The following is a 22710-nucleotide window of genomic DNA, read 5'->3' on the forward strand; positions in this document are numbered from 1 at the left end:
AGGTAACCCCTCTAATTGCTTCATGAACCTGTACTGAATTTGTGTAATCTATCTTGTTTTTGGATTTTTTGTAAACAATGTTGTCTGACCCCTAAGCCTCCTGAATTTAAACCCTTTGACTACTTATTGCTCTTCCAGTGGGCGACCCATTTTGAGAATTTTTGGTGAGATTCCCCTGGAGGATTTAAGTAGCATAAAATTTATTTTAAACTGTTGCAGTTTCCGGAGAAGCAAATAGTTGACCCTGCTCTGATTCACATGGCTTTCCTTCATGATGAAGATATTGAGGCACTGACCAATGATGAAATGGAATTTGGTGAGTGTCACTTCTGGTCCATTTTGTTTTTATTACCAACTGATCTCTTGTGTTGGTATTTATGGATGAGTTGGGGTATGGACACAGTTTGCTAACCTCATCTGTCTCTTGTAGGCCACTGTTCAGAGATTCTCTGGAGAAAATGGTCTGAGCAGGTCCAGAGTCACTTGGAAGTTGATCAATGTTAAGGAACTGCTGGTTTCTTGTAAATTTCTGGCTCCAAGCATTCATCCACTTACCTGAGCAAAAAGAAATATCCTGTCCTCAAGGAGGGGGGAAGAAACCCTTCACCCCACCCTCATTGTAACCTACTGCCCCATCTCTAATTTCACTTTTTCCTCGTCCTTAAATGTGTTGTCATCACCCAAATCCCATGTCCATGTTTCCCAGAACTCCATGTTTGAATCCCTCCAATTGGGTTTCCTCCTGTTCCACAGTACTGAAATGGCTCTTACCAAAGTCACAAATTTACTTCTGTGTCTCTGTGACAAATGTAAACTATTCCTCCTTGTTCTTCTTGTCCTGTCAGCAGCCTGTAACATTATTGACCACGGCACCTCCTGCACTGTCATCCAGTTGGATGGGCCTGCTTTCACTTGGTTCCATTCATATCTATTTAATCGCAGCCAGAGAATCACTTGCAATTGCTTCCCTTCCTGCTCCCACAATGTTGCTTCTGGTGTTCCCCAAAGATCCATCCTTGGCTCCCTCCTATTTCTCACCTACAGGCTGCCCCACAGCAACATCATCTGAAAGCAAAGTGTTAATTTTCACGTGTATGCTGACGACGCCCAACTTTACTTCACCTTTGCTATCACTGGGTCAAAACCCTGGAACTCCCTCCCTAACAGCACTGTGGATGTACCTACACCACATGGACTGCTGCACTTCAAGAAGGCAGCTCAGCACCACCTGCTCAAGGACAATTAGGGATGGGCAATAAATGCTGGCCTAACCAGCGATGCCCACATTCCAAGAAAGAATTATTTTTAAAAAATAATAATTTCTTTTGGCTCTTCCACTGTTGCTAAATTGTCTAACTGTTTATGAGCATCCAGTACTGAATGAGCAGAAATTTCCCACAATTAAGTATTGCTAAGATTGAAACCATTTGTTTTCGGTCCCCACTTCAAACCCTAGCTACTGACTCCATCCCTCTCCCTCGCAACTCTGCTACCCATGTCTTAACTCTCATCAAGTCCCATTTGCCTATCACTCTTGCACTCATTGATCTGCACTGGCTCCTGGTAAAGCAATGTGTTGATTTTAAAAAGCTCGTTCTTCATTTCCTATCTCCTCCAGCCCCGCAACCATGCAAAATATCTCTGCTCCTCAAATTCTGGACCCTTAATCACTCCAGCATTGGTGGCCACACCTTCAGTTGCCTCAGACCCAATCTCTGAAATTCCTTCCCCATACCTGTCTGCCCCTTTATCTTACCTTTCTTCTTTAAGACACTTCTTAGAATCTATTTCTTTAACCAAGCCTGTGGTCATCTGACCTCATCTCCTTGCATGGCTCGGTGTCGTACCTTGTTTTATGATGCTCCTGCGAAGTGCCTTGGGACGTTTTCATTACACATTAAAGGTGCTATATAAATATAAGTTGATTATTGTTGTAATTGACCTCCCAATGAAAAAACTGCACTTTTTTTTAAAACAAAGAAACTGGTAATTTGAAGACATCCATCACACTTCAACTTATCAATCTTGTGGCATTGGATAAGGGCCAAGTTTACAGTTTTTAAGCATACAGCAGATGGGCAAATGTACCCATTGCCTGTATCCTGATGCTCGAGCCATTTGGAGGCCTTAGCCCCTATGTGCATGCAGGCAGCAGTATCACATTATCCTAAGACTGTTCCTGATTGAAGAGAATGTGAAGCTGGCTAACAGACAAAGAGGAGGAGAGCTAGCACGAGTCTCAAATATTATTCCCCCCCCCCCCCCCCCTCTGCCCCACCCACTAACAAAGAATATGTAAAAATATCTTCCGGGTCGGCGTGCGGGCATGATCAGCAGGTCCAGGAGTGGCCGGGGAACTGACCGCCACCCACGATCGGCCGCCAACCGTGATTTCACACTGGCTGGCCAATTAACGGCCAGCCACCGTGAAGCACGCGCGCTGAAATGCTCAGCGCTGCCGGAGTGGGGGGCGGGAGGAGGGCAGGCGCAGATGCAAGTGCGAGCACTGAATGAAAGCTCTCTGAAGGCGGGGAGCTGAAGACTTTTAAACCAATAAATAAAGCTTTTAAAACATTGGAAAAAACGTCCACGCATCTCACCTGAACGTGATGATAAATTCTGTCCGTACATTTTTTTTATATTTAATCCCCGCCCTTGGATGAGGTTTCATCAAAAATGCAAAGTCCGCCTGGCAGATTTGCCCGTCCGCCTGTAAGGTTGGACGGACCATGAAAAATCGGGGACATCTGGAACTTTAACAACTTGAATTGTCAATGGGTGGTGCTTCTGACACTCGCGCGCCCGCCGACCGAGATATCACGGGATGATGTCGGGACGCTCGACTGATGTCATCTCGCGCGATTTCGCATTCAATCGGGTCAGGCACACGCCTGCACACTGACCTAAAAATTCTGCCCCTTTGACTCTTTTATTGAATGGCCCTTTTAAGAACTGCTGGTCTGGGTGCTCTGTGCCAGTACGAATAGGTGCAACATTGGTCTTGCATGCTCTACCCACTTGCACTTCACGATTTGATACCAGATTCTGTGTACGCTATAGGATACTGATTTGCATGTCAGTTCTTCAATACTTCTGTGAAGCAACTTGGGATGCTTTACTAAAGGCTCGATTATCAATCCAAGGTGGTGGTTTTGTTTAAAAGTGGCCTCTTGTCTGAAATGCGAGAGGCGGGGGACTGGAGCACACAGACAAAGAGGAGGAGAGCCAGCACGAGTCTCAAATATTATTACCTCCGCCCCACCCACTAACAAAGAATATGTAAAAATATCTTCCGGGTCGGCGTGCGGGCACAATCAGCAGGTCCAGGAGTGGCCGGGGAACTGACCGCCACCCACGATCTGGCCAATTAACGGCCAGCCACCATGAAGCGCGCGCGCTGAAATGCTCAGCGCTGCCGGGGTGGGGGGCGGGAGGAGGGCAGACGCAGATGTAAGTGCGAGCACTGAATGAAAGCTCTCTGAAGGCGGGGAGCTGAAGACTTTTAAACCAATAAATAAAGTTTTTAAAACTTTGGAAAAAACGCCCACGCATCTCACCTGAACATGATGATAAATTCTGTCCGTACATTTTTTTAAATTTAATCCCCGCCCTTGGATGAGGTTTCATCAAAAATGCAAAAATATCTGGACCCTACCTTAGAGAGCAGCTGGAGTGCCAACATAAGAGTTGGTAAGTGACCATATTTTTAGATTGCTGCTGTTAACCTAGCTGTTAAAATTGGGCCCAGGAAATCAAAACCAAGTGTAGATTTCAGGGGAAGCTGTATTGGAAGTTGAGGAATAATTGGAGAAGGGTGTGCTTACCTCATTAGTCTTTGTTGTAAAGTCTCCCATTCTGACATTCTTCTTAGCACTAGTATAAATGCAGAACCACATCTATGATGGAAACAGCCAATGTAAACTGGGCTGGGAAATTGGCGGGAAGCTAGTTTGAGACATTATAGTGGCCTTAATTGACAGAACATGTTTGCTGATGAGCATTGCACTCTTGCATTACACTGCAGCAATGCATGTATAATGGTACGCAATAGATTACAAGTCCAGCTCCCTATGTTAACTTCAGATATGTTATTTGCAGATAAATCTGTAAAAGCATGCTGTACAAAAAGAAAGTCTACAGATGGCCATGAGGACAGTGGAGTAAAAAGAACAAAGTGTGTCACATTGGCCGAGAGCAAGAACTACAGGAAAGAGCACAACCCCGAGGCAACTGAGCAAAGTGAGGCTCAATACCGTAATGAGCAATCGGTCCCCTCAAATCTAGGAAAATTAACAGGACTGCATGATGTGAAGATGCACCCGTTCCTAGAATCCAGAACCTGCCCTCTAAACAGACTACTTGCAAAGGAAGGTACTGAAAATGTGAAGATTGCAGATGCTCAAAAACCAAAGCCGTTGTTTGGGTTTGATGGCAGTTGGAATAGTTTTAACCATGTTTTCTCAACTTGGGCGACTGATAACGGAAGAACATTAGTGGTTGAAGACAAACTCCAGCCCGGGACTAACCTTCTGACACCCCATCGAGGCGCTGCTCCATCACAGTGTGTAGAGCCTGTTTTTTCTGGCTTTCAGAAACCTGAACGTTCTTTGATACGGTCGAACAAAGAAACAGCTACTTGTTCTTCTTCTGAAGTAAGGCTTATTTCACTTCCTGTTGTTCTTTTAGTGGGCTTTGGTTCTGATAAGGATTTATTTTGCATATTGACATTGCAGCTGACCATGGATAATGAAGAGCTGTTGAATTGATTAAGTAATAGGATAGTATACTGTGCACAGTTTTGTTCTCCACATTGTGTAGGAGACACTGGAGAAGGTGCAAAACCAAGATTCATAAGCATGATACTAGACCTGAGAGGATGTATCAAGAGGCTGAATAGACTGGGGCTCTTTTCTGTAGAAAAAAAGAAGGCTGAAAATTATCAAGGAGTTTGATAAGGTGTGGAGGTAGAGAAGATGTTTACACTTGGGTAGAACAAAACTAGGGGCCATAAGTATAAGATAGCCATCAATAAAACAGTAGTGAATTCAGGAGAAACTTATTTAGCCAAAGAATGTGGAACTCGCCCCTACATAGGAGTGGTTGAGATGAACAGGACAGATGCGTTTAAAGGGGAAGCTAGATAAATATAAGGGACAAAGGAATTGTAGGATATACTGAGAGTTAACAACAACTTTATATTTATGTAGTGCTTTTAATGTAAAAAGTATCCAAAGGTGCTTCACATGAGCATTATGCAGCAAAACTTGACACTGAGCTACATAAGGAAATATTAAGTGAGATGGCCAAAAGCTGGTCAAGGAGGTAGGTTTTAAGCCTTAAAATTTAAGGAATGTCTTAAAGATAGAAAGAGGTGGTGAGGTTTAGGGATGAAATTCAAGGGTTGGGACAGGCCTGCAATAGTGGAGCAATTTAAAATTGGGGCTGCTCGGGATCAGAATTAGAAGATTGCAGATATCTCGGAGGGTTGCAGGGCTGGAGCAGGATAGAGGTAGGGAGGGGGCGAGGCGGTGGAGGGATTTGAAAATAAGGATGAGAATTTTAAAATCGAGGAAAAGTAGACCTGTTTACAGTAACTTAGTAACGTTTTATTCAGTGACACTGTCTCCGAGATTCAGCAGATGCATGTCTATAGAGTGGGGATTTGGAAGAAATACTGTAACTTGATCAAATCTAAATTAGTTGGGGAGTCGCTAATGGGATCAAAGAATCTTACACATTTTTCGCTTCTTCCAAGAATGATAGGTGACTTTTTCCTATTTCCTTTGGGTGCTCACAGTTACTCATGACACTGAAGATCCTGATTTCTCAGTGTAGCATCCAAAGGATGAGGTGGTGTCTTTGAGTGAAGTTGTTGTCGGGTTAATGCTGACCCATTGCCTTGCTCCTGCTGTAGGCTTCTAGAACCATCCGCGCAGCTCAGTTTGTTCACTCCACTTTGGGGGACGTGTTGCTGGGCAGTGCTGCTACAACTCCTGAGAGTAAAGACTTGAGACAGACGACCCCTCCACCTGCGAATTCCCCTCCAACAATTACCGCAGTGGTGCCCCAAGGGTAAGTGGTCTGATTTAAAACTATGGGCCAAGTTACATTTTGTGCTGTTTGTTGACGTAAGGTGTGTTTAGCGTGGGGGTGATCCTGCTCAAAGTTAGCCTGGTGCCTTCGCAACTGCAGTAGAATCCATTCTGAAGGAACTTTTTCAATGGAATAATCTGGAAACTTGCATTGCGGTCTTAATTGTTCTTTTTTTAAATATCTTTTTTATCACTGTTAAGATGCAGGTGAGCAGAACTGCAGACTTTCATGTAAGCACAGTTTTCCTTCTTGGAGAAGCTGTGCAAAGCTGGCACTATATCGACGTGCCAGCCCCATACCTTTCCAAATGGGGATTAGTCTCCATCAGGACCACTGGTATCGCTATCTTCAAACACACGCTTTTTTTTTAATTTCTCTATTTATTCTCTCTCTTTCTCCTTCTCTGAGGATATTAAATATGTGTAAATAAAATGAAATATATATTTCTTGACTGACAAGGGAGTCAAAGGTTATCGGGGGTAGGCGGGACGTGGAGTTGAGGCCACAGTCAGATCTGCCATGACCTCATTGAATGGCGGAGCAGGCTCGAGAGGCCGAATGTCCTAATGCTCCTAATTCATATGTTCGTACGATCATGTGAAGCGCGATTAATGCAATTATGCTATAGGGCACAGGCTGCATTTCATCAGCCTGGAGCTTTGAATGATTTTTGGCTTTGTCTCTTTTGTAGGACTGTTGAAGAGCAAAGAATGGGAGAAGTGCCGGATGAAAGGCAGTATACTCCAGTAAGCAATGGAAATGCTAACCCCACATGTCCAGATTCCAATACATCAGGATTATTTTTGGAAGGTCGCCATAAACTGCCTTCAGCGGGAAGCTATACCAGTAACTGCCCGGTGACATCTTCATCAACAGGAGTGCCATTTCAGACTTCTAGAAACAGACTTCCTGACAGATGTGAGAAAGAGAAACCCCTTCATCAGGAGAAGGTAACAAACGTTCTGGCAACTGATCCTTCAAACTGCGAGGTGTTGCTTCCTGCCACAAACATTAAGGCAGGCGCAGCGACTGGCGTTCAGTCCCATTCGTCACAAACATTTAACCTGTCCAGTGGCTTTCCGGTCAGCTCGTGTAGTCGGGGAGCTGCCACGCCTTCAGGCCTCGCCGAGCACGTAGAGGCAAAAGATGCCAAGGCTTCACTGGCCAGTTCTCTACTACATATCGACGGAAATGAAAGTGACACAGAAAGTACAACTAGTGACTTGAGCTGCTCGTCGGGAATGAGTTCGGAACTAGGATCTGAGCCCCTGACCCCAAAAGGTTTGAGGAATTCGTCATTCCACAAGACCTGGTCTCCTAGTCGGAGGCATAAAGGGGAAGGAGGTGACCAGCTGAGAAATACTCTCTTCAAAGGAAGAAGAGGCAGGGGTGAGTAATTTATTTGGTTCTCTGATGTAAAATTTAACAATTGACTTAACATCAGTTGCCATTTCTGGAAGACTTCCAAACTTTTACTGCTCTTTGTGACTCTTGAAAGGACTGCCTCTTATTTTTAGACTATGCCCTCTAGCCCAATGCTTCCCAAACATTGGGAATAGTTTCTCTCTGTACCCTATCTGTTCTCCTTAAGCTTCAATCAAGTCAGCCCTTAACCTTCTAAACTCCAGGGAATATAACCATGATTTGTGTAAGCACTCCTTGTAATTTAACCCTTGGAGTCCAGGTATCATTCTGGGCAGCTGATACACCCTTTGAGAATTGTCAATATTTTCTCTTGTATTTGCGTCTGTTTTGTAAGTGATTCCACACAGGCTTTATACCCGTGATCTAGACCAATATAAACTATCACTTCGAAGGCAGTATTGTCTTAGAACCATAGAGAAGTTATGGCACAGGAAGAGGCCATTCAGCCCATCGTGTTTGTGCCGGCCGAAAAAGAAGAGAGAAAACCTAGCTGTCCATGCTTATCCCACCTTCCAGCACCCAGTCCGTAGCCTTGCAGGTTACAGCACTTTGGGTGCAGATCCAGGTACTTTTTACAGTTGAGGGTCTTGGCCTCACCCACCAAACCAGGCCGCGAATTCCAGACACCCACCGCCCTCTGAGTGAAGAAGATTTTCCTCATGTCGCCTCTACCTCCTACCAATCACCTTAAATCTATGCCCCTGGTAATTGACCCCTCAGCTAGGGGAAACAGGGCACCCCTGTCTACTCTATCTAGGCCTCTCATAATCTTGTACACCTCAATCAGGTCACCCCTGAGCATCCTCCGTTCCAAGGAAAACAGCCCCAGCCTATCCAATCTTTCCTCATAGCTGCAATTTTCAAGCCCTGGCAACCTTCTTGTAAATTCTTGCCTTGGTGCTTCTCTTCCCAATACATTACTGAGACATTGGGTGAGCCTGGTGCCCTTGAGCTGATCTTCCCAACTATTATAGCCCTTGCTCTGAATTTGGCTTTTAAGTCATTTCAGGCAGCACTCCCGGGGTATATACAGCAGCTGGGCAGTGGGTGGTTTAATAGGGTTCTATGTTGGGGGCTGTGTTTTTAATATTCACACTGAACTGCCTGCACATTTTGGGGCTCTGATGGGCTGTTTGCTGAATGGGTTGGTTTGGGAGGGTGGGGGGACCTCCAGAATGTTCTTAGAGGGAGTAGAGCTGGCATTTTTTCTGATTTGAGGCAGAGGCAGTCCTGGGATGGGGGTGATATGGTATCTGGGATCAGCTGGGGCCAATTTCCTAAGGGCCAGAAGGAGCATTAATTTTGGCTGAAATGCTGCTTAGGCGCATAAAGCAGCTCTGGTTGGCAGTGGCAGTGAAATCCTGTGTGTTTAGTATCTAATAGGACTGCTTGCTCATGGATGTTGCTGTATTTTATAGCCGATGTCTCGCAGTCGGTGCTGAATGATGCTCAGAAAGTCCGGGCTTTGCAGCAGAGCGGCGAGTCCTTTCTGCAAGATGGCTCCTGCATTGACATTGCTCCCCACCTGCACAAGTGCAGAGAATGTCGCTTGGCCAGTTACCACCGATACAGAGATGAGGCTGATTCCACTGTCTTCTGCAGGTTCTTCCACTTCAGAAAGTGAGCATTGGCTTTTCTAATGAACCAGAAGATGTATAATCTCTCTCCTTTCTGTTGCTTCTCTGTATTAACCCATTAACTTAATCTAGGTTTCTCACTGCAAGTCCAACTGGACACCTGTACCTAATAGAAAGTTATCACATGGTGCACTTAGCCATACAGAGCACAAAGGTTTCTGGTTCACTCTTGATACATCGTCTGACCCTAGTTGGGGGCACCATGGGTGCCATAATTAGCCCCTGGTCACTGTCACTCTGCTGATGAAAGGCATCACAGTTCAGTAGGTATCATCTTTGCCCAAATAACCTGTCCACATGATGAATGCACACTTGGCTAAGGCCCTGTTATTTTCAAGGGAAGGGCTCCAGTGGTTGTTTTCGTCCCATTTAATTTGGCTGGATTCTTCTTGTTGGTGGCCTGTTACCAATGGAAGGTGACCTGTGGTGAGTGAGTGCTATTCCTGGGTACTATTATTCTTCAAAAGAAAGACCTCTCCGCAAAAACCAAGGCTTTATGAACACACGAGTTATGAGCAGGAGTTGGCCACTTGGCCCCTTGAGCCTGCTGTGCCATTGAGTAAGCTCATGGCTGATCTGAACGTAACCTCAACCCCAGATTTCTGCCTACTCCCAATAACCCTTGTTAATCAAAAATCTATCTAGCTCTGCCTTACAAAATATTCAAAGACTCTGCTTCCACCACCGTTTGAGGAAGAGAGTTCCAAAGACTCGTAACCCTCAGAGAAAAAATTTCTCTTCATCTCTGTTTTTAATGAGCGACCTCTTATTTATAAACAGTGACCCCTCGTGCTAGATTCTCCCACAAGACGAAACATCCTCTCCACATCCACCCTGTCAAGACCCCTCAGGATCTAAAAGGCTTCAATTAAGTCACCTTTTACTCTTCCAAATTTCAGTAGGTACAAGCCTAACCTGTCCTGCCATTCCTCATAAGACAACCTGCCCATTCCAGGCATTAGTCTAGTAAACCTTCTCTGAACTGCTTCTAATGCATTTAAATCTTTCCTTAAATAAGTAGACCAATACTGTATGCAGTACTCCAAATATGGTCTAACCAGTGCCCTGTACAACTAAAGCATAACCTACCTACTTTTGTAATCAATTCCCCTCACGATAAATGATAACATTCTATTAGCTTTCCCAATTACTTGTTGTGCCTGCATACTAACCTTTTGTGATTCATGCACTAGGACACCCAGATCCCTCTGGTGAGAGATTGCCGAGCTCAGATTCATTTAGATAATTTTTTTATTCCTGCCAAAATGAACGATTTTATATTTGTCCACATTATACTCCATTTGCCAGATCTTTGCCCACTCACTTAACCTATCTATGTCGCTTTGTAGCCTCCTTACATCCTCTTCACAATTTACTTTCCTACCTATCTTTGTGTCATCAGCAAATTTAGCCACCATCCCTTCAGTCCCTTCATCCAAGTCATTTATATAAATTGTAAAATGTTGATGCTCCAGCACTGATCCCTGTGGCACACCACTCATCACATCCTGCCAACCAGAAAAAGACCTATTTATGTCTACCCTCTGCTTCCTGTTAGCTAACCAATCTTCTATCCATGCCAATATGTTACCCCCTACACCATGAGCCTTTATTTTCTGCAATAACCTTTGATGTGGCACCTTATCAAATGCCTTCTGGAAATCTAAGTACAGTACATCCACCTAAAGGTTCCCCTTTATCCACAGCACATGCAGCTCCTTCAAAGAACTCCAATATATTGGTTAAACATGATTTCCCTTTTACAAAACCATGTTTTTAAAATCTATAACCAGAAATCACTCTCTTCTGGTCATCTGCTTACTCTATTTAAGGTGTAGAATAGTGATCTAATTCAATGTGATCATTTTTGTTATTCATTTTTAGTATTTATGAAAGTTTTAAAAAAAAGATTTTAAAATAGACTGGGGATAGATAGAGGAAGAAAAATGCTTTGCTCAGATATAACCTGGAATGCACTGCCTGAAAGGGTGCTGGAAGCAGTTTCGGTAGCAACTTTCAAAAGGGAATTGGATATCTATATTTGAAAAGGGAAGGTTTGGGGCGGGAGGCCAAAGCGGGGGAAATAAAGCAGGAGAGTGGGCTAATTGATAGCTCTTTCAGAGAATTGGCACGGGCGCAAAGGGCTATATGGCTTCTTTCTGCTCAGCAATTTGCCTTAATATTTGCAAAGATTGTATTCTTCCCACAGACGGACTAGTTGGAGGCTGACATTGTAAACTGCCTTTCCTATTATTGCAACATGGCAGCTTGATACATTTCAGTAACTTTGCCATTTTAGGTTGCATTTTAACAAACATGGAGTGCTGCGTGCAGAAGGATTCCTCGCTCCAAACCAATGTGATCCAGAAGCCTTACGCTTGTGGATGCCCTCTGATGCTAACGTTGAGGGCTTGGACCTGGACACCTCCAAGTATATTCTGGCTAATATTGGAGACCATTTCTGCCAGTTGGTTATGTCTGAAAAAGAAGCGCTGAAGTTGGTGGAACCTTGTAGTAAGTATTTCTGACGTTGTTACTCTCTCAATTTTGTCTAATCGGCTTGAAGCCAGTTTTTTTTTCAACTCGAGTTTGTTTGAAATCATACCATTGGGCTGTAAGGGTCCTGACTCAGCGGTTCAAAAGATCTCACGCCAACCTTTCTATATTCACAACAGAAAACTACTGATGAATGAAAATCTCATTTAGTAGGACTACATAGAAGTTACAAGATTCAAGCAGGTACTTGACTGTGCCAGTGTTTACCTTTTCACACAAGCGAGTAGCCCTAATCACATTTACCTACCCTATCCCTTCATTCTCTCCCTCCCACCTTGTTCCTCGTCCACCCAGCTACCTAATCTTGAATGTTAAAAAGCTTCTGCCTCAAGCACGACCCATGCAACCATCCACCGCCTCACAGCTCAATGTGTGAAAAATCTTCTCTTGCTCTCTCAGACTTTCGTATACCAGAGTGAATCAGTGTTGTGCCCTCTCTGAAGCTTCAACATTTACTTATAATATGGAGCTCATGGCTGCACGTGATATTGTGAGGCCACCTTAAAGTTTTACATAGGCTCATCATTACTTGTTCTCCTATTCGACACTCTTTTTCAAATTAAAAATGCATCAGCTCACACTTGCTGACATCGAATTCATCTGCCACTTTTTAGCTCATTTCACCCAGCTTTCCATCTTGATGAATCATTGATGTACCCCAAGTGAACACAGTTGGCTGCGAAACTGAACTCTGTGGTTCAACGCTATCGTCTTCCACCCACTCTGTAGAAAGCTGCCTTTTAACTGCGACTCAGTTTGCTGTGACCCTTTTTTAATCGAATTTAACCCAGTCTTACTCCCAATTCCCATACCACTTTACAACACCACCTTCTGTTTCTATAGCACCTTTTAATATAATGAACTGCCCCCAAGGTTCTTCACAGGAACATTATAAAACAAAGCGTGACACCGAGCCACATGAGACATTGGGTCAGATGACCAGAACTTGGTCAAAGAGGTAGGTTTTAAGAAGCGTCTTCAAGGAGGAAAGCAAGGTAGTGAGGCGGGGAGGTAATTCCAGAGCAGCTGAAGGAATGGCCACCAGTGGTGGAGCGGTTAAAATCAAGAATGCTCAAGAGGCCAGAATTAGAGGAGCGCAGATATCTCAGACGGTTGTGGGGTGGAAGGAGATTACAGATTTGGGGAGGGGAAGGCCATGGAGGGATTTGGAAATTAGGCTTTTAAAAATCAAGATGTTGCTTGAACGTAGCCACAGTAGGTTAGAGAACACAGGGGTGATCGGGGAACAGAACTTGCTGCAAATTAAGACACGGCAGCAGTCTTGTTGGTGATCTCAAGTTTACAGAGGGTAGAATGCGGAAAAACAGCCCGGAGTGAGTTGAACAAGTTGAATCTAGACTAAGTAATGAAGGCATGAATGAGGGTTTCAGCAGCAGATGAGCTGAGACACACACAAGTCGAGCAATGTTATGGAGTTGGAAATAGAGAATCAGTGATGGTACAAATATGAGGTCAGAAGCTCATCTTGGGATCGAGCGTGACGGCCAAGGCTACGAACAGACTGGCTTAACCTTGAAATGACGGGATGGGGTCGGTAATTAGGAATTGGAGCTGGGGCTAAAAACAATGGCTTCGGGCTTTCTAACATTGGAGGAAATTATAATTCTCCTAATGTATTATAATTTCCCATCTGCTATCTTGTCAAAGGCTTTCCTAAAATCTCTAACAGAGGTGGGTATGGGGAGAGTTGGGGTTGAACTATTGGTGCACTGTAAAAAGAACTGTATTCTTCTGTCATCATTTGCTGCACTTGACCTTGCTCCTAGCTGTGTACAGTAAGGAAATGTTCTGTCTCTAGCACAGAATATCAATCCCATTTGCTAGACCCAAAACTCAATAATTTGACTTTTTTAAACTAAAGTAACCAGAGTAGTAGAGAGGATATGTTACACAGGAACAGGCACACTATACCGTAACCTAGTAGAAGATGGATCCTTTGTTCCTCTGTTGATCTACACTGTAGACAGGGGATGTGCTTCCTTGTGCAACCAGTAGGTTTTTGGTTTCGAGTTAACGTTATTTTAGAATCGTTATCCAAGAAAACGGGGAATTAGAGTATGCTGTGCCACTTCAAGGCCACTCCTTCCATCAACAAATACTACCCCCCCCCCCAACCCCGGTCAGAGGGCACTGTTGCTCTACCACATCCATTTTTGCTTCAGTCCTAATTTGGATGAAGGAAAGCTTGGTTTTCTTGAGTCACTTGTGACGCAAGGACCTGAGTCCCACGGTCATCCTTTTTAAAATGTTCTGAAAACTTCATTAAACCCTGTTTCTTCACACTCTTGAGCAAACAAACAAGAGATGTATTGGGATTCCTGAACCTCACTGACATCCTGCATAGAGAGGTATGAAGGCAATGAAGGCAAATGGCTGTTGCTGAGTTAGAATTCAAAGCTTAGGAGGGGAGAAAATGATTTATATTATTGGAATTGGCTCAAGTGTTTTCGACTTGAAAGGAGGCAGGTTGATTCTAACGCCCCGTTTTGCTAACAAAACTAAACGGAATTGGGTCAAAATTAAATTGCCCCCTCCGTTCGATAAAAGATTGAGTGAGCGACTTCTGATGAACTGCGGTTTTGTCGGTCAGGTAATTAAGTTTGAGGTGTGCGGTCTTTTGACATGGCATGTTCTCCTGAGCGCTCGTTTTCCAACCGTTCTGCAGTAGAAATGGTAATAGCAAGCGGGGGAAAAAGGTCATCTTCAACCTTCGTCTGTCTCCTCTAGAAAAAATCGCATGGAAACGAGCGGTGCGGGGAATTCGAGAAATGTGTGATGCCTGTGAGACGACCCTCTTCAACATCCACTGGGTGTGTCCGAAGTGTGGCTTCGGCGTCTGTCTCGACTGCTACAAGATGAAGAAGACCAGTCCACAGCAAGGTAAGCTGGGGGATCTGAACTGGCCGGTAATCTTTTAAATGGATAACTCCTCTCCTGGTGCATGTCTGTCTGCAGCGTTCTCCATTGTGTCTATGACCATGGGATCGAGTGGCGGAGACTTATTTGAATGTTGCTGTCCGGAACGTTCCAACTTTCACCCCACCACCCCACCCCCGCCTCCCCATGTGACAAACTCTCAATTTCAGCAGTGATGCGTTGATTTGGCCACTGGGATTTCACTGAGGAGAGTGCTGTATTCCAGTTCCACCCACCTCTTCGCAGCTGAAGTGGGCAGATGACACGTGGAGCAGCGGATCTGGTCAGGCCGGGAGGTGTGGGGTCCTAAATGGTCCATGAAAGACTTGGATTTACATAGAGCCTTTCACCACCTCCTCCAGGATGCCTCGAAAAGCTTCATGGCCAATGGAGTCCTTTTTTGAAGGGTAGTCACTAATGTCATGGGCTGTATTAAGCGTGTCACTGTTTCAGCATTGTGTCCTAACACTTTTACAATGTCAGGACTGCTGACTTTTTTCTCTCTCGCAAATCATTGTGCGTATTCAGTGAATAATGAATTGGGCGCGTCCGTGTCAATAGGTGGTTGTAATGCTTTTCAATCTTTTCCTTTTTCCTCCTCCTCCCCATAACCCAACCTAATGCACAGATAGCGAAGAGGAGATGTTTTCTTGGTTGAAATGTGCTAAAGGCCATGTCCATGAACCAGAGAAGCTGATGCCGACACAGATTATTCCTGGTTCAGGTAAACGGGCGTATGTTCAGCAAGTTTATACTGTTGCGAAGATTGATTTTGCTCTCATGGGGTTGATTTGAGTCAAACCTTTGATGAATAACACTAGTTTGCAGTCAAGCCAGTATCGGGCATTGTGCAATACATCTGCCATCAATAGTGGACATTTGGACCCCACGATCCTAAATTTGCCCCCCCACCTCCAGCCTCTGAGTTTGCTGTTCTCCATGGGGGTTGCTACAGTTTTTGGTGTCTGGGCTAAGGAGGAAAGGAAAGATACCTGCTCTTGATTGTTATCTGGCGAGTCCCGCACACACACGGGCATCAAGCAAGGACATGATCTGATTGACCTCTGTGTTCCCATTGGAAGTATACCCATGTATTCAATGTATACCCATTGGAGTTTAGAAGAATGAGAGGTGATCTTATTGAAACATAGGATCCTGAGGGGACCTGATAGGATAGACATCAGGAGGATGTTTCCACTTGTGAGGGAGTCTAGAATTAGGGGACACAGTTTAAGAATAATAGATTTTAAGACTGAGGTGAGGAGAATTTTTTTTCTGAGGGCCATTTAGTCTGTGGAATTCTCTTCCCCAGAGAACAGCGGAGACTGGGTCGTTGAATATATTCAAAGCAGAGTTGGACAGATATACAGATATTTGATAGACAAGAGAGTCGAGAGTTCTTGGGGGTGGGGGTGGAGGTGCAGACAAGTGGAATTGAGACCACAAGCAGAGCAGCCATTATCTTACTGAACGGTGGAGCAGGCTCGAAGGGCCGAATGGCCTACTCCAGCTCCTAAGTCCTACGTTCAAGTAGCTTTTTGTCTAGGCTTCCGCTGGAAGCATTGCTGCATAGCTGGAGCTGGTGATATTGTGGAACCGTATCTCAGCAAGAGTCCTAAAAGATGGCAGCAAAAATTAAAGCCCTGCATATGGTTACAGCTTGAATATGACTGAGCTGTCTTGCTGCCATTCCCATTGCAATGATCCCACCCTGGCAGAGAAGCAACACTATCAATGGGGAAAAGTTGATGAGTTGAAAATTTCCCTTTTGCCATTGTTCGGTAGTTTTGGAAGGTTTGACCGTTGCCCCTTCTAATGTTTAATTGACTCATTCTAATGATCCTGCTCTGAAGAATCATCCAGGATTTGAGTTTTCATCGCCCAATCCACTATCGATGTTTCTCCCTAAACCTTGCAGCAAATTAAAGTCCCTTGTGCAGGCTGCGCACAAGTTGGTCCCTTTAAGTTACTGTATATCTGCGGCCAGGCAACATTAATTTAAAGGGCCCACACGCCTCAAGAAGTTGCCCATGCATTTGGGGTTGAGGGGGGGGGCGGTGGGGGGTGGGAGGAGGTGTTGGGGGCAGGGGCACTTAACAGGAACAGTTGTTCAGCTGGGTCAAAATCCTGGAACTCCCTCCCTAACAGTACTGTGGGTGTACCTTACACCACATGGGCTGCAATGGTTCAAGAAGGCAGCTCGTCACCACCTTCTCAAGGGCAATTAGGGATGGGCAATAAATGCTGGCCCAGCCAGCGAAGCCCACGCCCCCCTCAATGAATTAAAAAGAACAATTGCGCAGACTGGCGTTGGATTTCAGTTTATTTTTAGGCGAATCTCACTGAATACGGCTTTAACTTGGTTGTCCGTGATTTGAATTGTGCAATAGCTGCAGCCACCACTCCCAGCAGAAGTTTAGATAGCAGCTGGGGGGCAGAGCCCTGATTATGTAACTTGGCTCCTGCTTGTGGACATTCAATGACCATTGTGTAGGCACCTGAAGCAACATAGCAACGATCTGAATCTTTGTGAATCCGTCAAATACTAGGATTAACCCAACAACAATTCAATTAACAAACAATTAATCCAGCAACAATTCTCTGCTGATCCATTCAAATTACCTTTTACTTAATCCTTGTGCTTTTTTTTTTCCCCTTTCTGTTCCAGCCCTGTATCAGATTGGAAACATTGTTCATTCTACAAGGGGGAAATGGGGCATAAAAGCCAACTGTCCTTGTACGATGAAGAAGAACAAGCCTTTGTTTAAGCCTCCCACAGCCAGTGAGGCAGATCAGGTATAGGACATGCTAAATTTATTTGAAGTCTCATCCTATAAATACGTTCAAGTATTCTCGAAATTCAATGCGTGGACCTCTTTGCTTAAGGTTGAAGTGTTCGATGGCTACAGATTTGTTTTCCCACATTTCCATTGATCCGTGCTCAGATGGTCGGACGTTCAGCTGTGGCTCAACAGGTAGAACTCTTTCCCCCCGACCCCCACACTGCCTGAGCACTCTGGCCTCATCATTACATTGCTGTTTCTGGGAGCCTGCTGCATGCCAACCTGATTCCCACTTTTCCTACATTATCACGGTGACTGCACTTGAAAAATACACAACCCCTCCTGAAAGGTGACACTACTGGCAGAGCAACACTCCCCTCAGTGTAGCACTTGGACTGTCACCCCTAGATTTTGTGCTCCAGCCTGTGGAGTGGGAGCTTGAATTGATGATGTCCTGAAACCTGTGTGAGACTGTTAATTAATACTGAGCCATGGCTGACACTTTAGAAATACCAAAAGACAACTCCTGTTGGTGGTTTCCTGTCTTAGATAACAAATCATCTGTTTTATGAAAGGTCTTGGCAATCTTGCTTTTATTTTTTTTGCAGTGACTGAGACTCATGTGGCCCTGTTGCGCCATAGCATGACAATGGTGCAGCAATCGGGTCTCAGTCTATTTTTATTCCTCACCCATGTTTCCTCTAAATGTTTTCCATTTCTGCACAGCCTGTTCATTTGACCGTGCGGTACTGTTTACATTATTTTCCGTGGCCCAGCATGCACGGGATCTTAAAGGGGACAACTTATGAGTGGCCTGTGCGGTACCTTCTGTGTTGCTGAGTGGCTGTGTGTGCAGTTTACAGGGAGCATTGTTCCTCACCTCAGTGCAATTGCTTGATGATCTTCTGTGGCCACAGGGGGCAGTGTAATGACTCTCTTGGATTTGAACATATTGTGCTGGTTATGTTGGTAGATGAGGCATTCTGCATGCTGTTCATTTTCTGTTTCTCAACTGCTATCTCCATCTCAGCAAAGCTAGAATGCCATTTACAGTGAAGTGCTCAAACCAAGTTTGATGAACAGCTAAGGAAGTTGATCTGTTGCAATTTTCATTGTAAATTTAACCGATTCTCCTTTTCCCTGTCGTGCTGAAGTCCTTGTGGTTCTTCTCGCATGCAGTGTTTTGAAAGAGCATGCCAGATGTGTGTTAAGCTGTGAACGTATTGTATTCAATTTTGAATGTCATTTATCTGTATTCTAGAAACTAAATAACAATGTGGCTTCCAGTGAGGCATCAGCCTGTAACAAACCACCAGCCTCTGAATATAACTCCACACCAAGTGTGACGAGCACCAGCAGTAACGTAACTCTCACTTCTGCTGCTGCAACCCTGAGGAAGAAAGAAGACTCTACCTTCAACTGGATGATGGGCCTGAGCGATGTTAAAGGCAAGGAAGAGAATAAAGGTAACCCCCCTGTTCGCCTCCTTCTTAAGATGTACTTAACCCTTCTCTTCCCCTACCGAATCCTCTTCAAACATCCCACCCCAAATTCCCATCCCTTGACCATGAATCCTCCAATCAAGGGGCACAAGGCCCTTCCACCCACTCCATCTAGGCCCTCCCCTGCACAATTCCACACACCTCATCAACCTCCTCTGCTCCAAAGAAAACAACCCCAGCCCATCCAATCCACCCCAGTAGCCAAATCTTTCCAGCCCAGGCAACATCCTGGCCCGTGCAGCCACATCCCTCCTACGGTGCAGTAATCAGAACCGCACGCAGTGCTCCAGCTACAACCCAACCAGTGCCACCAGTGGTACAATAATGTGATTCATGCAGCAGATCATCACACAGGACTCTAGTACTTTTCAATGCTGTTTAATGTCTTGAGCTTTTCTTTCTTCAAGAAAAAAAATGGTTGGTGGGATTTTCTTCCTCTGATATGAGTAATGTGATTCATACCATGACCTAATGTTTGAGATTGATTGATTGAGTGGGTGGAATGTTAAAACTGTATGCAGTTGTTACAGAATGTTCCTGTAATCATTTCAAATTTACTTTTTGATAAGCTTACAGTAATGACCCAGCATTTATTGATTCAATATAAACATCGTCCCGCATTGATAATCTAGCCAATGATAGCAGGAGGAGTCAGCGCTGACTGCAGAAAAAAAGACGGAATGAAATCACCTCATAAAATTTACAATGCATTCTAAAGTTCTGGAATGATTTACAAGATGGTAATCATCCAGTTCAGAAGGTGATTATAAATTGCCTGAGCTTTGCTCTTGATTTTTTTTTTAAACAACTGTCATGTCAGTGGCTTGGTTAGATGGCTGCCTTCTAATTGTTATGGTTCAGAGCTTATGTGAAACACCCTGAGGAAAATGTTGATGTTACAATTTTGAAGGGGTGAAAAATCTCATACTTTTTACTATTGGGAATTTTCATTGCTCACCTGCACCCTCTAGTGGTAGCAGTGATTTGTATTGCAGTAATAATCCTTGAACAGACATCAGATCTTTAGTGAAAAAACAAAATGCTGGGAATACTCAGGTCTGGCAGAATCTGTAGAGAGAGAGAGAGAAACAGAATTAACATGCATAGGACTTTTCTTCAAAACCTTACGTTCAACACTGGGTCACTGTAAGGAATCCCAACTTCTATTCTTCCACTCACCTCCTTTCCCATGACCTCTAAACTTCTCATGTTTCTGCCCATCAAGGTGGAGGGTTCAAGAGATAGTGGAGCAAAAGAGGAGAATGGTCATCAATGTGCATGTGTGTGTTTTAATTAGTGTAAATTTTCTGGGCCTGATGTTTAAAACTTCCAGGAATTGATTCGAAATTCGTCTACGTAACCATGGAGAAGGTCAGGATTTCAGTCACGTTAACTGTTTGTTTTTCCCTGAATTGTTCCCACAGGAAGCCTGCAGCTGCCCTCGTTGAATAAAGAGATAAAGCCCGTTGACTTGTTTAACCCCTTGAGCACTTTGTCGAAGCCTTCAGCATCCCTGCAAACGTTCAACAGTTTGTTAACCCTCACGCCGAGTAGCTGCAGCACCACCAGCTCACTGAGAAATCTCCTGTCCTTCAGCTTGGGGAAGGTGAGCCTCATTTTTACTCCCAGTGCACCAACCTGTCAGGAGTTTGGTTGGCCACTAGCTTTCCTGGTTGGTTTTTTTTTTTCGTTTGCGTGTTTACGTTTAAATGATGTGATAAATTGCGCCAAATCATCACTCTTGCATCCGTTGCTGTGAGCTGTTGTACTGAACCTCGATTTAAAGGGCAGTATGACTGATAATGAACATCCGTCTTTTTATAGTTGGTAGTCAAATAGTATAGGCGTCTGGCGGAAAGTTAAAAGAAGGAATCTGGAAATGAGTTTAGCTGCAGATGCAAAATAATAGTGGTGGGTGTTGTGGGGGGAGGGTGGGGGAGAAATGGGAAGATTTGCATGTATATAGCACCTTTCATACTTCGGGACATCTCGAAGCATTTTACTGTCAATGAAGCACTTTTTTTTTAAGTGTGGTAATCCAGGACATACAGCAGCCAAATTGCACGTGGCAAACTCTCATAACTGATACTGCGATAATGACCAGATAATTTTAGTGACACTGATTGAGGGATAAATATTGGCCAGAATCTGTTCTTTGAAAGAGTGCCATAGGATGTTTTAGCTCCAGAGCGTACACGAGGCCTCAGTTTAACATTTTCCTGGAAAGCACACCTCTCCGATAGCATAACACCCCCCTCGGAGCTTGGTGATGGCATTAAATAATTTAAAATCAAATATAACGCTGCCCAGACATAGGGTAAAATTGTTTTTTCTCTTGGGTGCAGTAGTGCATTAATTATGGTTCTGGACTAATAACCCAAAGACAGTCGCTTCAAACTCTAGCGTTGTAAATTGCGAAATTGAATTCAATTAATTTTCTGATTACTACCAGAAAAATAAAGTGCTAGCTTCTGTATTGTCACAAGCACAGAACTTATTCACTAATAATCTTCAGGAAGGCAATCAGCCACCTCCTACATCCCTGTGACTCCAATCCCACATTGCATGATTGACTCTTAATGTCCTCCAAAGTTGTTGAGCAAGCCACTGAGTTGAAGTGCAGTTTTTTTTTCAAGAAAGTGGCTCAGCACCACACTCCCAAAGCAGCTTGAGATGAGCAATTAATGCAGTCTTGTCAAGTCCCGACAACAAATGTATTAAACATGAATGGGAGTCTGCTGTGCCAACACGGTGCTGTTCCCACACCAGCCATCTTTAAAGCCTCTGTTGTTACAGTTGGTATTGTAGTGTGGACAACATTTTGTTACGTGTGTGCTGGTGACAGGTTTGTCTGAACGAGCTTTCTTCCTGTAAAATATCTGGATAAGAGTGTTTGGATTGTAACTTTTTATAATGTTTCTGCATTAGTCCGGTACAGGATCAAATAGCACCTCCAATCTCCTCGATGACATCTTTGCCTCGCTGGTGCAAAGCAAACCCCCCAGTGATGGACCGAAGGCACCAAGCAAAACGTGTGACACCCGAGAGCTACCTAAGGCTGCACCCGGGAAAGTGCTGATTTTTGGCTCCGACACCCCTCACACCTGGTACTGCGGTGGGCGTTTGCTGTGCTTGCAAGATCCAAGCAACAAGAACAATTGGAATATTTTCAGAGAGTGCTGGAAGCAAGGGCATGTAAGTGTGGAGCCTGAAATGTTTGAACAATGCAGGAGGGGTGTGCCAGCACCTGTGGGTGGCACAATGTTGGTTGATGTTGACTTTCCATAAATAAAGTCAACATAAAAGTACTTTATGCAAGAGTACTGGGCAATAAACAATAGTAAGCAAATAGGTCTTACCTATCCCTCTAGCTAGAGTTGCAGCCCTTTCCTCTTCCTCTGTTTGTTTTTTTTCCACCCGCTACCACTAGCTTTCTTCTAGTTTACATTCTGAGGGTTGCCTGCAGCTCCTAATCGCAGCATCTGTCCTACTTCCTCTGATCAGTACTTTACACAATTCGATCAAATAGTTCAAAAGCAAAATACTGCAGATGCTGGAAACCTGAAATTAAAACCAGAAAATAGTGGGAATAATCAGCAGCTCAGGTAGCATCTGAGGAGAGACAAAGAGTTAACGTTTCAGGTCGATGACCTTTCATCAGACCAGACAAGCTTTGAGCTTAGCCATGCTAACTTACTGTTGTATCACTGGAAACTCATTTAACCCTACATTTTATCCATCATAATACATTCTAAAAGGTAGTTCCTACCATTTTGT

General features: G+C 44.3%; 1 protein-coding gene across 1 annotated transcript in view; it reads left to right on the top strand.

The window, feature by feature from the left end:
* LOC144687569 (lysine-specific demethylase 3A-like) overlaps positions 1-22710 on the top strand; it is a 65561-nt gene that overhangs the window by 22756 nt on the left and 20095 nt on the right. Inside the window, exons 6-17 of the mRNA XM_078553884.1 lie at positions 220-316; positions 4099-4652; positions 5915-6072; positions 6785-7482; positions 8937-9138; positions 11455-11669; positions 14460-14612; positions 15277-15372; positions 17317-17444; positions 18693-18897; positions 20358-20539; positions 21862-22128. Coding sequence (XP_078410010.1) covers positions 220-316; positions 4099-4652; positions 5915-6072; positions 6785-7482; positions 8937-9138; positions 11455-11669; positions 14460-14612; positions 15277-15372; positions 17317-17444; positions 18693-18897; positions 20358-20539; positions 21862-22128 — 2955 coding nt within the window. The remainder of the gene's footprint in view (positions 1-219; positions 317-4098; positions 4653-5914; positions 6073-6784; positions 7483-8936; positions 9139-11454; positions 11670-14459; positions 14613-15276; positions 15373-17316; positions 17445-18692; positions 18898-20357; positions 20540-21861; positions 22129-22710) is intronic.

This window comes from Cetorhinus maximus, chromosome 1 (genome assembly GCF_964194155.1).
Source record: "Cetorhinus maximus chromosome 1, sCetMax3.hap1.1, whole genome shotgun sequence".
Classification (NCBI taxonomy): Eukaryota; Metazoa; Chordata; class Chondrichthyes; order Lamniformes; family Cetorhinidae; genus Cetorhinus; species Cetorhinus maximus.